The 14,264-nt window shown below is 40.4% G+C and overlaps 1 protein-coding gene and 1 long non-coding RNA gene across 3 annotated transcripts in view; both read left to right on the forward strand.

Moving 5' to 3' along the window:
- MCMDC2 (minichromosome maintenance domain containing 2) overlaps positions 1-14,176 on the forward strand; it is a 48,810-nt gene extending 34,634 nt beyond the window's left edge. For both annotated transcript variants that reach the window (XM_032296245.1, XM_032296246.1), the window contains 2 exons: positions 1,810-1,919; positions 13,534-14,176. In XM_032296245.1, coding sequence (XP_032152136.1) covers positions 1,810-1,919; positions 13,534-13,700 — 277 coding nt within the window. In that variant the 3' untranslated portion in view covers positions 13,701-14,176. The remainder of the gene's footprint in view (positions 1-1,809; positions 1,920-13,533) is intronic.
- Positions 2,356-9,126, forward strand: LOC116563581. The gene is made up of 2 exons (XR_004274470.1): positions 2,356-2,426; positions 9,101-9,126. It is a non-coding gene; the product is annotated as an uncharacterized LOC116563581 (long non-coding RNA).
- Positions 14,177-14,264: the final 88 nt, after the last annotated feature.

Raw genomic sequence — 14,264 nt, forward strand, 5'->3', positions numbered from 1 at the left:
GCTCACCGCAACCTCTGCCTCCTGGGTTCAGGCAATTCTCCTGCCTCCGCCTCCTGAGTAGCTGGGATTACAGGCATGCGCCACCATGCCCAGCTAATGTTTTGTATTTTTAGTACAGACGGGGTTTCACCATGTTGACCAGGATGGTCTTGATCTCTTGACCTTGTGATCCACCCGCCTCGGCCTCCCAAAGTGCTGGGATTACAGGCTTGAGCCACCGCGCCCGGCCTGCAGTTAATTTTTGTATAAGGTGAAAGGAAGGGGTCCAGTTTCAGCTTTCTGCATGTGGCTGGCCAGTTTTCCCAACACCATTTATTAAACAGGGAATCCTTTCCCCATTGCTTGTTTTTGTCAGGTTTGTCAAAGATCAGATGGTTATAGATATGCGGCCTTAATTCCGAGGCCTCTGTTCTGTTCCATTGGTCTATAATTCTGTTTTGGTACCAGTACCATGCTGTTTTGATTACTGTAGCCTTGTAGTATAGTTTGAAGTCAGGTAGCATGATGCCTCCAACTTTGTTCTTTTTGCTTAGGATTGTGTTGGCTATACAGTCTGTCTTTTGGTTCCATATGGAGTTTAAGGTGTTTTTTTCCAGTTCTGTGATGAAGGTCAATGGCAGCTTGATAGGGATAGCATTGAATCTATAAATTACTTTGGGCAGTATGGCCATTTTCACAATATCGATTCTTCCTAACCATGGGCATGGAATGCTTTTCCATCTGTTTGTGTTCTCTCTTATTTCCTTGAGCAGTGGTTTGTAGTTCTCTTTGAAGAGGTCCTTTACATCATTTGTTAGTTGTATTCCTAGGTATTTTATTCTCTTTGTAGCAATTGTGAATGGGAGTTCAGTCATGATTTGGCTCTCCGTTTGTCTGTTATTGGTGCATAGGAATGCTTGTGATTTTTGCACATTGATTTTGTATCCTGAGACTTTGCTGAAGTTGCTTATCACCTAAAGGAGATTTTGGGCTGAGATGATGGGGTCTTCTAAATATACAATCATCTGCAAATAGAGACATCTGTAAATAGAGACAATTTGACTTCCTCTTTTCCTAATTGAATTCCTTTATTTCTTTTTCTTGCCTGATTGTTCTGGCTAGAACTTCCAATACTATGTTGAATAGGAAGGGTGAGAGAGGGCACCCTTGTCTAGTGCCAGTTTTCAAAGGGAATGCTTCCAGTTTTTGCCCATTCAGTATGCTATTTGCTGTGGGTTTGTCATAAATTGCTTTTATTATTTTGAGATATGTTCCATCGATACCTAGTTTATTGAGAGTTTTTAGCACAAAGGGCTTTTGAATTTTGTTGAAGGCCTTCTCTGCATTTATTGAGATAATCATGGGGTTTTTGTCTTTGGTTCTGTTTATGTGATGGATTACATTTATAGATTTGCGTGTGTTGAACCAGCCTTGCATCCCCAGAATAAAGTCTATTTGATCATGATGGATAAGCTTTTTGATGTGCTGTTGCATTCAGTTTGCTAGTATTTTATTGAAGATTTTTGCATCGACGTTCATTATGGATATTGGCCTGAAGTTTTCTTTTTTAGTTGTGTCTCTGCCAGGTTTTGGTATCAGGATGATGTTGGGAAACCAACTCTTTGATAATGTCAGGATACTGGCTTGTTCTGGAACAGTTTAAGTTGGTAAGAAAAAAAGTGCTTTGAAAAGAAACAAAAATTTTTTTTAAAGTAAGAAAATGCTTTAGGTGTGGCTAGGGTTCACGTGTGTCTTGGTTTGTTCCTGCCAAAATATACATTATTTTAATAATATCAACATATTTTGATTGGCAACTATTTTATTTTTTAGCGTTTCCCTATCTGAAGCCCATGCACGACTGAACTTAAGGAACGAAGTGCGTAAAGAAGATGTGCTGATTGCAGCCTTGCTATTTGAAACATCCCTCACATTGAAATATGGTAATGGATTAAATTATTAATGATCACTACAAATAACTTTATTTAAACTTAAATATTCTTAGTTAAAATGTTACGTATATTTTTAAAATATTATTTTAAAGAATAATAAATCTCCACCAGGTAAGGCCTGTTTTAATTTGGACATTTATTAACTGTTTCTGGATAGTGTCATCATCTGATATTAAATTCCTTATTATGCATGATTGTCGCCATATTTAAACTTCTGCATTGCTTAAAGAATTTTGGGGGACTCCCCGGCGCCGCTTGTGGGGGGGCCCAAGACCTTCTGATCAAGGCCCAGCCCGTGTATGGCGTGAGGCCGGTAGAGGCCCCCGGCGAGCCGGGTCTTCCCGGAGTCGGGTTGCTTGGGAATGCAGCCCAAAGTGGGTGGTAAACTCCATCTAAGGCTAAATACCGGCACAAGGCCAATAGTCAACAAGTACCGTAAGGGAAAGTTGAAAAGAACTTTGAAGAGAGAGTTCAAGAGGGCATGAAACCGTTAAGAGGGTCTCCCTCTGTTTCACCACGGTCACCAGGCCGGTCTCGAACTCCCGACCTCGTGATCCGCCCTGACCTCATGATCACGGCGTGGACCACCCCTCCCTGGACTCAGGTGATCTCCGCCTCCAAGTAGATGAGACTACAGGGTTTTCGTAAGCCCGGGAGGTGGAGGTGGGGTCGGCTGACAGCTCAAGATGATCTCAACCTTTTGCGCTCCAGCCATCCTCCCACGTTGACCTTTCAGACTGCTGCGATGACAGGCGTGAACGCTGAACTGGCCTGGTCGTATTTGTCTTGTGCGTTTCTTTCCAGTCCTTGTTTCCGGTCTGGATGCGTAGTTAATATAGTACGGGCATTGCAACCAAAGACAATTTTCACACACATCTTACGATCCTGCCTTTTCTTTCCAGTGCCACAAGCCCCATCGAGGGTGGCGTGCCTGATCTCTGATGGTTTTATATAGTGTAGAAAGCGTTGGCACTGGCCGCGTGCACCTTTTTTTTTCTTTTTTGACGGAGTCTCTCTCTCTGTTGCCCAGGCGCAACCCCCGCCTTCTGGGTTCAAGCGATTGATTCTCCTGCCTCAGCCTCCACAGTAGCTGGGACTACAGGCGCCTGACACCACGCCTGGCTAATTTTCCTATATTTAGTAGAGACGGGGTTTCACCACGTGGACTACGATGGTCTTCACCTCTTGACCTCATGATCCTTCCACCTCGGCCTCCCGAGGCTTTGGCGGTGGGATTTCCATGGGACAGGCATGCATGCATGTGTGCGTGCGAACTGACAGGGCTTTCCAGATCCATGTCCTGGCAGATGTCTCTGGTTCGGCGTCTCCCATAGGCTGCCTGACTTTTATTATTATTATTATTATTTTCTCTTTTAAGCTGGGCTCGCCTTCCCACCCATGTTGCTCAGTTGCTCAGGCTGGCCTCGAACTTATGGCCGATTTCAACTTTAGTATTATTATTGTTGTTGTTGTTGTTGTTCCTATTATATTCGCGAGGTATGTGGGGAAGCTACTGCTACTTAGCTGTGTAGGAAACTCTGTTCTTAGGACAAATTTTCATACTCCGGGAAAATTTCCCCTTCAAACGAGCATCTCTTGAAAGATGGAAACGATTCAAAAAATAAAGAGAAAGACACACACACACACAAAAAAAAGAATTTTGGGGGAAAAAGTACTTAATACAACACATAAAATGATTTTAATTTATTTTCCTTTTTAAAATAACATGCAACATTTAGGTATCAAACAATCCCCCATAGTGGAGTTAGGCAAGATGGCAAAAGAAAATCTGATCATTGGCCAGGCGCAGTAGCTCATGCCTGTAATCTCAGCACTTTGGGAGGCCGAGGTGGGCAGATCACAAGGTCAGGAGATCCAGACCAATCTGGCCAACATGGTGAAAACCCATCTCTACTAAAAATACAAAAATTACCCAGGCGTGGTGGCCTGTGCCTGTAGTCCCAGCTACTCATGAGGCTGAGGCAGGAGAATCGCTTGAACCTGGGACGCAGAGGTTGCAGTGAGCTGAGATCATACCACCGCACTCCATCCTGGGCAACAGAGTGAGACTCTGTCAAAAAAGAAGGAAGGAAGGAAGGAAGGAAACCTGATCATCTTGTATCAATGCCTTCACTGAATAGCTAGTTTTAATACTATGTCTATAGCATTTGATTTTTTGAAATGAATGGCACTTGTTATGCTTTTGCTAATAAACATACGAAAGGTAAGAGTAAGGAGAATTATTCTCCCAAAGTTCTTAGTTGAATTAGATAAGACACTAATTTTTTTCTTTTTTTTGAGACAGCATCTCACGCTGTTGCCCAGGCTGTAGTGCAGTGGTGTGATCTCGGCTCACTGCAATCTCCGCCTCCTGGGTTCAAGTAATTCTCCTGCCTCAGCCTCCTGAGTAGCTGGGACTACAGGCGCCCACCACCATGCCCAGCTAATTTTTTTCTCTTTTTAGTAACAACGGGGTTTCACCATGTTGGCCAGGCTGGTCTTGATCTCCTGACCTCGTGATCCCCCTGCCTCAGCCTCCCAAAGTGCTGGTATTACAGGTGTGAGCCATCGCGCCTGGTCGAGATATTAATTTTGATTAGCAATACCATTCTTCACACCAAACCTTGGTTCCGACCCTGGGACTTAAAGAATGAATTAACACTAGCTTTTCTATATGTATGTGTTGGTGAATACATTTGCTTTAAATTACATTTATATTGTAATACCGGTTTGCAAAGATCCATTAGAACATTAGAACTTTGTTCTATAATTGTCTAAAGCTCTATAAATTTTTCTATAATTGTCTTTGTTCTATAATGTCAAGCATTCTTAACCTAGGATCCATAGATGCTTGATATAGGGGCTTGTAAATGCCTAAATTATATACAAATGTATATATATGTATGCCTTATACATTTTTTCCTAGGATCATGTTTTTCATTTCAATTTGTTTTATTTTATTTCTTTTCTTTTCTTTTCTTTTTTTTTTTTTTTTTTTTTTTGAGACAGAGTCTCACTCTCTTGCCCAGGCTGGAGCGTAGTGGCACAATCTCAGCTCACTGCAACCCCTGCCTCCTGGGTGCAAGCAATTCTCCCACCTCAGCCTCCCGAATAGCTGGGATTACAGGCGTCTGCCACCACACCCAGTTAATTTTTTGTATTTTTTTTAATAGAAACGGGGTTTTACCATGTTGTCCAGGCTGGCTGTAACTCCTCCTCGGCCTCCCAAAATGCTGGGATTACAGGCATGAGCCACCGCATCCGGCCTTTTTTAAAAATTAGCATTTCTTTTTAAAATGTTATTATTATTATTATTATTGAGACAGGGTTTTGCTCTAGTTGCTCAGGCTGGAGTGCAATGGTGCCATCTCAGCTCACTGCAACCCCCACCACCCAGGTTCAAGTGATTCTCCTGCCTTAGCCTCCCAAGTAGCTGAGATTACAGGCATGCACCACCACACCTTGCTAATTTTGTATTTTTAGTAGAGCCAGGGTTTCTTCATGTTGGTCAGGCTGGTCTCAAACTCCCAATCTCAGGTAATCTGTCCGCCTCAACCTCCCAAAGTGCTGGGATTGCAGCGTGAGCCACTGCACCTGGCCTCTTTTTTTTTTTTTTAAACTTAAAGTTCTGGGGCACATGTACAGAGCGTGCAGATTTGTTACATAGTTATACATGTGTCATGGCAGTGTGCTGCACCCATCAACCTGTCATCTAGGTTTTAAGCCCCTCATGGTATTTGTCTTAATGCCCTCTTTCCCTGTGTTCCCCACATCCTGACAGGCTCTGGAGTGTGATGTTCCCCTCCCTGTATCCATGTGTTCTCATTGTTCAGCTGCCACTTATGAGTGAAAACATGTGGTGTTTGGTTTTATGTTCCTGTGTTAGTTGGCTGAGGATGATGGTTTTCAGCTTCATCCATGTCACCGCAAAGGACATGCACTCATTCTTTTTCATGGCTGCATAGTATTCAATGGTGTATATGTGCCACATTTTCTTTATCCAGTCTATCATTGATGGGCATTTGGGTTGGTTCCAAGTCTTTGCTATTGTAAATAGGGCTGTAATAAACATATGTGTGCATGTGTCTTTATAGTAGAATGATTTAAAATCCTTTGGGTATTTACCAAGTAATGGGATTGCTGGGTCAAATGTTATTTCTATTTCTAAATCTTTGAGGAATTGCCACACTGTCTTCCACAATGGTTGAACTAATTTATGCTCCCACCAACAGTGTAAAAGCATTCCTACTTATCCATAGCCTTGCCAGGATCTGTTGTTTCTTGACTTTTTAATGATCACCAGTCTAACTGGTGAGAGATGGTATCTCTTTGTGGTTTTGATTTGCTTTTCATTAATGACCAGTAATGATGAGCTTTTTTTTCATATGTTTGTTGGCTGCATAAATGTCTTCTTTTGAGAAGTGTCTGTTCATATCCTTTGCTCACTTTTTGATGGGGTTTTTTGTTCTTGTAAATTTGTTTAAGTTCCTGATAGATTCTGGATATTAGTCCTTTGTCAGATGGATAGATTGCAAAAATTTTCTCCCATTCTGTAGGTTGCCTGTTCACTCTAATAATAGTTTCTTTGCTGTACAGAAGCTCTTTCATTTAATTAGATCCCATTTGTCAATTTTGGCTTTCATTGCGATTGGTTTTGGTGTTTTAGTTATGAAGTCTTTGCCTGTGCCTATGTACTGAATAGTATTGCCTAGGTTTTCTTCTAATGGTTTTATGGTTTTAGGTTTTACATTTAAGACTTTAATCCATCTTGAGTTAATTTTTGTATAAGATGTAAAGAAGGGATCTAGTTTCTATTTTCTGCATATGGCTAGCCAGTTTTTCCAGCACCATTTATTAAATAAGGAATCCTTCCTCCATTGCTTGTTTTTGTCAGGTTTGTCACAGATGATCAATTTGCTCTATCTGTACATGCTTCTATTCTGTGTTTAAGACTACGTTTCAGGCCAGGCTCGGTGGCTCATGCCTGTAATCCCAGCACTTTGGGAGGCCGAGGCGGATGGATCACCTGAGGTCGGGAGCTCAAGACCATCCTGGCCAACATGGTGAAACCCTGTCTCTATTAAAAAAAAAAAAAAAAAAAAAAAAGACAATATTTCATTAAATCTAAGACACATTATTTTATGTAATTCTACCAGTTTTACCATGCCATGCCATCAATTGTTAAGATACAACTGGAGTACAATCATAAGGTGAAAATGTATGTCTTTGAATTGAAGAATTATAGTACTATTATATTAAGGACTCCTGTGATAGAATATGGCTGAATTTTTTTTTTTTTTTTTTTTTTTTGAGACAGCCTCCATCACCCAGGCTGGAGTGCAGTGGCACATTCTTGGCTCACTGCAAACTCCATCTTCTGGGTTCAAGCCTCAGCCTCTCAAGTAGCTGGGACTACAGGTGCGTGCCACCACATCCAGCTAATTTTTGTATGTTTAGTAGAGACAGGGTTTCACCATATGTTGGCCAGGATGGTATCAAGCTCTTGACTTCATGACCTGCCCACCTTGGCATTCCAAAGTGCTAGGATTACAGGCATAAGCCACCACACCTGGCCATAAATATAACTTTTATGTACATTGGGACACAATTAATGTGACTTGCTTTTTTGTGATACTCACTTTTTTGTGGTGATCTGGAATTGAACCTGCAATATCTCTGAGATATATATTAAAGTAAAAGTGTAAAGGTAATTTGAAGTTAATTATAATTTGAGAATTGATATATTGAAATTATACTGTTATATGGTCTTATAGTATGCCTCATAATTATCACTATTTGAATTAAATATTCATGATCTTTTTTCCAATCCATGAGTCAATAAATATTTATTGGATGATAACTAGGTGCTAGGCATTAGTTACATAGTAGTGAAAAAAACAGTTACAGTCTCTACCCTGGTAGAACTTACAGCCTACTGAGAGAACAGACGTTAAAAAGTGAACACATGGGCCGGGCATCGTAGCTCACACCTGTAATCCCAGAACCTTGGGAAGCCCAGGCAGCAGATCACTTGAGGTCAGGAGGTCAAGACCAGCCTGACTAAATGGTGAAACCCATCTCCACTAAAAATACAAAAATTAGCCGGATGTGGTAGTGGGTGCTTATAGTCCCAACTACTTGGGAGGCTGAGGCAGAATTGCTTGAACCCGGTAGGCGGAGGTTGCAGTGAGCCGAGATTGTGCCACTGCACTCCAGCCTGGGTGACAAGAGCAAGACTCTGTCTCAAAACAAAAAGAAAAAAAACACATGGCCGGGCATTGTGGATCATACCTGTAATCCCAGCACTTTGGGAGGCCAAGGCAGGAGGATCAGTTGAGCCCAGGAGTTCAAGATCAGCTTGGGCAACATGGTGAAACCCCCGATCTATAAAAAAAAAATTTTTTTTTAATAGCTGAGTGTGGTGGTGCATACCTGTAGGCCCAGCTACTTGGGAAGCTGAGGTGGGAGGATGACTTGAGCCCAGGAGGTCAAGGCTGCAGTGAGCCATGATCATGCCACTGAACTTTAGCCTGGGCAACAGGGTGAGACCCTCTCTCAAAAAAAAAAAAAAAGACACTAATTAATATATAATACAAATTGAGATAGATGCTATGAAGAAAATAAACAGGATGTTATGAGAAAGAACAATGGAAGGGAATTACTTTGGATTTTAGGGAGACCTCTCTAAGGAAATGATATTTATTTAAGCAGATAGCTAAAGAATGAGAAGTCAAGTTAGAGGGAAACTACATATGCAGGTGTTTTCAAAATACTGAAAGAGGGCCAGGGTGGCTAAAACATAGTAAGCAGAGTAAGCATAGTAGTTGAACTCAGAGAGGAAAGTAAGAACAGACAGATCATGGTAGAAAATTGGGATTGTAATCCAAGTGCAATGAGGAACAGAGAACTAATGTGATCAATTATATTTTTTATATACCTCATCTGGAGTTGGTATGGAGAATGGGTTGGAGGGGCTTAAGAGCAGAAAGTGGGAAACCAGTTGTTGTAGTCCAGGTAGTTGATAATGAAAGATTCAACTAGGTAGAGTCAGTAGAAGTGGAGAGAAATTAGTGAATTAGAGATACACATTAGATGTAAAAACCAACAGGTTGTACTCGTGAACTAGATTTAAGAGTTGGGGGTAGGGGAAGAGAGGAGAGGGAGTAATTAAGGAAAACTCCCATGTTTCTGCCTTGAGCAACTGGGTGAATAATCATGCCATTTACCAAGATTGAGGAGAAAGAAAGAAAAAGAACTGGGAGAAAAGTCAAATTATAGATATAACTTTGAGATATCCTATAGGCTGAGCACAGTGGCTCACACCTGTAATCCCAGCACTTTTGGGAGGCCAAAGTGAAAGGATTGCTTGAAACAAGCCTGGGCAACACAGCAAGACCCTGTCTTAATTTAAAACAAAAATGGTTGGGCGCAGTGGCTCACGTCTGTAATCCCAGCGCTTTGGGAGACTGAGGTGGGCAGATCATGAGGTAAGAAGTTCAAGACCAGCCTGGCCAACTTGGCGAAATGCTGTCTCTACTAAAAATACAAAAATTAGCTGGGCATTGTGGTGTGCGTCTGTAATCCCAGCTACTTGTGAGGCTGATGCAGGAGAATTGCTTGAACCTGGGAGGTGGAGGTTGCAGTGAGCCAAGTTCGTGCACTCCAACCTAGGTGACAAGATTGTCTCAAAACAAAACAAATATATATATATATATCTGTAGGATATCTCCTTTAAAAATTATATATATATATATATATATCTTGATCCTTGAACCCAGGAGGTAGAGATTGCAGTGAGCCGAGACTGTGTACTCCAGCCTGGGTGACTGGAGACTTCTTTGAGACTCTGTCTCAAAAAACAACAACAAAACAGATATATCTGTATCTTTTTTATACAAAAAAGGAGATATCCTACAGATATATCAATAGAGAGATAAAAGAATCTGAAGCTTAGAGAAAAGTTTTAACCTAGGAATATAATTTAGGAATCATCAGCATAGAGATGGTACTCAAAGCCAAAGAATGGATGAAATTACGTGGATAGAGACTAATGAGAACTCCAGGACTGCCCTTGAAGATTCCAGTATTTATAAACGGGTTGTGGAGGAGGAACTAACAAAGGAGGCTTAGAAGCAGCAGCTAGTGTAGAAAGAAAATCAAGTGTTATGTGATTTTCTTTCTAAGAAATGAGCGTGTTTCTAGAATGCAGCAGAGTGATCAACTGAATCACATGCTACTGAGAGTTTGAGTGAGATTCAATTTGGTAACCTAAACGTTGTAGGTAGCCACGATCAGAGATATTTCAGTGGCATGAGAATGGAGATGAGGCTATGGAGACAGCACAAGCAGACAAACTATGAAGATGAGAAAAGTAGTGAAGGAAAACTGGAGGAGGATGTGTGGTTCAGGAAGGAACTTTTTTTTTTTTTTTTTAAGATAGAAGGTATTAAATCATATGATGTACAGTAAAGAATAAACTAATAATACTATAGAAAGAGAGGAAGATCAGTGTGTGAAGTGCAAAAAAGGTGAGAGGGGATACGATCCAGGGTGTATGTATTAGCCTCTGATAGATGAGTCACTTTTTCATTTTACAGATGGGAAGAAAATTGATACAGAACCAGGTAGGTTTGTAGGTTTGGCCATACACTTTACTCAATGTCATCAGTTGAAAATGAAAGGTTTGAGGAGAAAATAATGGAATATAATAGTCATTGTGGGGGCTAGAAGTGTCTGAGGGAAACAAATGCCAGGCAGGCAGGGATTGTTTAAAGGTACTGTGATTCACTTAAAGGGAAAAGAAATGCGTTGCGTGATTTTCTGCCTAGCAGCCTTCATGCCAGCACAAGGTGAATGGTTGGGTTCATGCAGAGTTGAGGTTTTGATAGGTGAGTGTGACAGAGTGGTGCTGAGGGGCAAAGGAGTTGGGGGACTGGCAAGGGAGGGACTCTTAAGCTGGTTAAGGAAGGAAGTGAATTGGAGGAAGCAGATTGGAGGTCTCTGAAGTAGACCTGAAACATTTGAGCAAGTCAGCTGGAAGCATAGGAGGTAATGTAGGGGAGTGGGTTGTGGTTTTGAAGTGAGTGGGAACTCAAGGTTTTGAAGTAAGTTTCTTGTGATATTAGTTTCCTATAACTGTGGGATGTATGGCTGAGGTGGAAGAGAAAGGTGGGAGACATCTCAAGGGAGTTAAATGGGTCATCCACATGAAAATTGCTTTATGTCAGGTATTAGGGAAGAAGGGAAGATTGTGAGCCAAGTGCTGAGAGCTGCTGGTTGGCTATAGAAGGAGAAGGATGGTAAAACCAGGTGGCACTGAGCATCAAAGGAGAAAGGATTTTACCGAAAGAGAAGCAGGGGAAAGAATGGTCTGCAAGTAACAGAGGGGCTACAAGCTAGGCTCTGACTGTGTCTTGTGACACTATGTATGTGGGATGTTTGGGAAAAAATAGCTTCATTTTGGAGAGGCACAAGGAAAGCAGTGTTAAGGGACAGTAAGCTTTCAGAGAAGGTTAGGTAGGAAAGGGAGCAGTCAGAAGTCTGAGGCTCTTCTTAAGAGGCTCTAGGAAGGTGGTCACTGTTTGGCTAGCAACTGTACACTCGGCCTGTCATATTTAAGTATTTGTTCAATGAATTAATGAATAAAAGAGAAGAGCTTAACTCCTCATGGTCAATTTTTAAATTGAAGTAAAATATACATAAAATCTACTTATTTTAACCATTTTAAAATGTTCAGTTCTGTAGTGTTAAGTACATTCACATTCAGTATTGTGCAACTGTCACCACTGTTCATCTCCAGAACTTTTTCATCTTCCAAACTGAAACTGCTTACCCATTAGACATTAACTCCTCATTTCCTCCTCTACTCCCCCTGACAACCATAACTCTACTGCCTCTATGAATTTGACTATTCTAGGTACCTCATATAAGTGGAATCATACATTTGTCTTTTCATGACTGGCTTATTTGACTTAGCGTAATGTTCTCAAGGTTTCCGTATTATGCATGTATTAGAATTTCCTTCCTTTTTAAGGCTGAATAATATCCTATTGTATGTAAATACAGTGTTTTGCTTATCCATTCACCTGTCAACACATATTTCTGTTGCTTCCATCTTTGACTATTGTGAATTACACTGCTATGAACATGGGTGTGCTAATATTCTCCTTGAGACCCTGCTTTCAGTTCTTTTGGGTATATACCCAGAAGTGAAATTGCTATATCGTACAGTAATTGTTTACTCTTTTTGATGAACTGCCATCCTGTTTTCCACAGTGGGTGTACCATCCTATTCCCAACAGTGCACAAAGGTTCCAATTTCTCCACATCCTCTCCAACACTCGTCCTTGTCTGTTTTTTATTTTTATTTTTATTATTTTTTGAGACAGAGTCTCACTCTGTCGCCCAGGCTGGAGTGCAGTGGTGCCATCTCTGCTCACCGCAACCTCTCCTTTCCAGGTTCAAGCAATTCTCCTGCCTCAGTCTCCTGAGTAGCTGAGATTACAGGCACGAGTCACCACCCTGGCTAATTTTTTGTATTTTTTAGTAGAGACAGGGTTTTATCATATTGGTTAGGCTGGTCTCGAACTCCTGACCTTGTGATCTGCCCACCTTGGCCTCCCAAAGTGCTGGGATTATAGGCGTGGGCCACCATGCCCAGCCTGTTATTTTTATAATAAATCCTTCTGGGTGTGAGGTGGTATCTCACTATAGTTTTGTGTTTTCCTAGTATTTAGGGATGTTGAGCATCTTTCTCATATGCTTATTGGTAATTTGTTTTACTTTAGAGAAATGTCTACTTTAGTCCTCTGCTCATTTTTTTTGATGATTGTTTTCTTATTGTGGATTTACAGACCCCTTTATCAGAGATATGATTTGCAAGTATTGCTCCCATTCCATGGGTTGCCTTTTTCACTGTTGATTGTATTGTTTTATGCAGTTTTAAATTTTGATGTGGTCCCATTTATCTATATTTTCTTTTGGTGCCTGTACTTTTGACGTCACTTTCCATCAAATACAGGTTTCATCAATGAAATCATTGCCAAATCTAAAGTGAGTCTGTCCTTTCCCCATTAAATGGTCTTAAAACCCTTCCATAGATTAATGTCTGCCTTTATGTGAATGGTTTTAACAACTGAGAAATGTATTACAATGTCTCTGATCATCCATTTAAGCTTTATCAAATAAAGATTAGTGCTTCCCTACCTTCCAGTACCTTTTCTCCCTACTCCTGTCACCTCCTCACATCACTCTTCTGCTTCAAAACTATAATGACTATTTCAGTAGAAGACTAATTTCTATAGTTCCAAACTTTAAAATATAAACATCAACATGCTTCTTCCATTGGCCCTGATACCAATGTTTGTGCATTAACGGAACCTGCTTTCTGGGTTTCAGAAAACAAGGGTCAGATTTCAATAATGATTATTGAAATACTCTACTGAACAGGTCATAACTTAATTTTTCAACTTTTATTTTTCACAGTCACATGGGCTCAGACTTAATTTTTAAGATTCTAGTAAAGTATTTTGGTTGAAAATGTGATTTCATATTTGTCATTTTAAGGAGTATTTGCCATTTACACTCTATTATCTTCTTCATTTAGGGGCCACTGTATTTTGTGTTGCTCCGAATGCAGTATTTCCATTTGAACTGTATAATGAAGAATACTTAGAGCAAAGGGATCTCTATCTGACTCAGTGCCAACAACAGCTGGAACAGTTTATTGCCACATATGGACCTGGGACAACTATTTTCTCTAGTGATGAATAAGCAATTTGAGGAATTTTTGTTCATTCCTACCTAAGCAGTGGAGAAAAAGTGTGAGTATTTTGAGAGTGACTTTGAATACATGCTTCCATAATACCGTGTACAGGAATATATTACAATACTATTTTAAAAAATGCAAAATATAGTCCCCTCAAAATTGCTAGGAGGATAAATACTAATCCAAACCTCTAAAACCAACAGAATTTTAAAACATAGAACAATGTGGGCAATTTGAAATGATAAAGTTGTCAAGGAGAATGCTATAAAGAAAAACCGTATGGTTAGCCCAGAATACCAGTGGTGAACAGATAAAAATGTAAAGAATGTTGCAATCTAAGCAATATGAAAAATGGCAACCTTTATGTTAGTTCACTCTAATGTCACAAGATGGCAATAACTCTTTACCTACAAATGATTCTAAAACATTTTTCTTCCACTTGTGAACTTGCTAAACTGACGAGTAAATACTTTAAACGTGAGCTTTAAATGTAAAGCCTTTTTACACTTTATTATTGACATGTCCATTACATACCACTGTTTTAGAAGCCCTAAATATGGAGTCAGGAA

The sequence above is a fragment of the Sapajus apella genome, unplaced genomic scaffold (genome assembly GCF_009761245.1).
Source record: "Sapajus apella isolate SASKATOON/1434 unplaced genomic scaffold, GSC_monkey_1.0 scaffold35, whole genome shotgun sequence".
NCBI classification, from domain to species: Eukaryota; Metazoa; Chordata; class Mammalia; order Primates; family Cebidae; genus Sapajus; species Sapajus apella.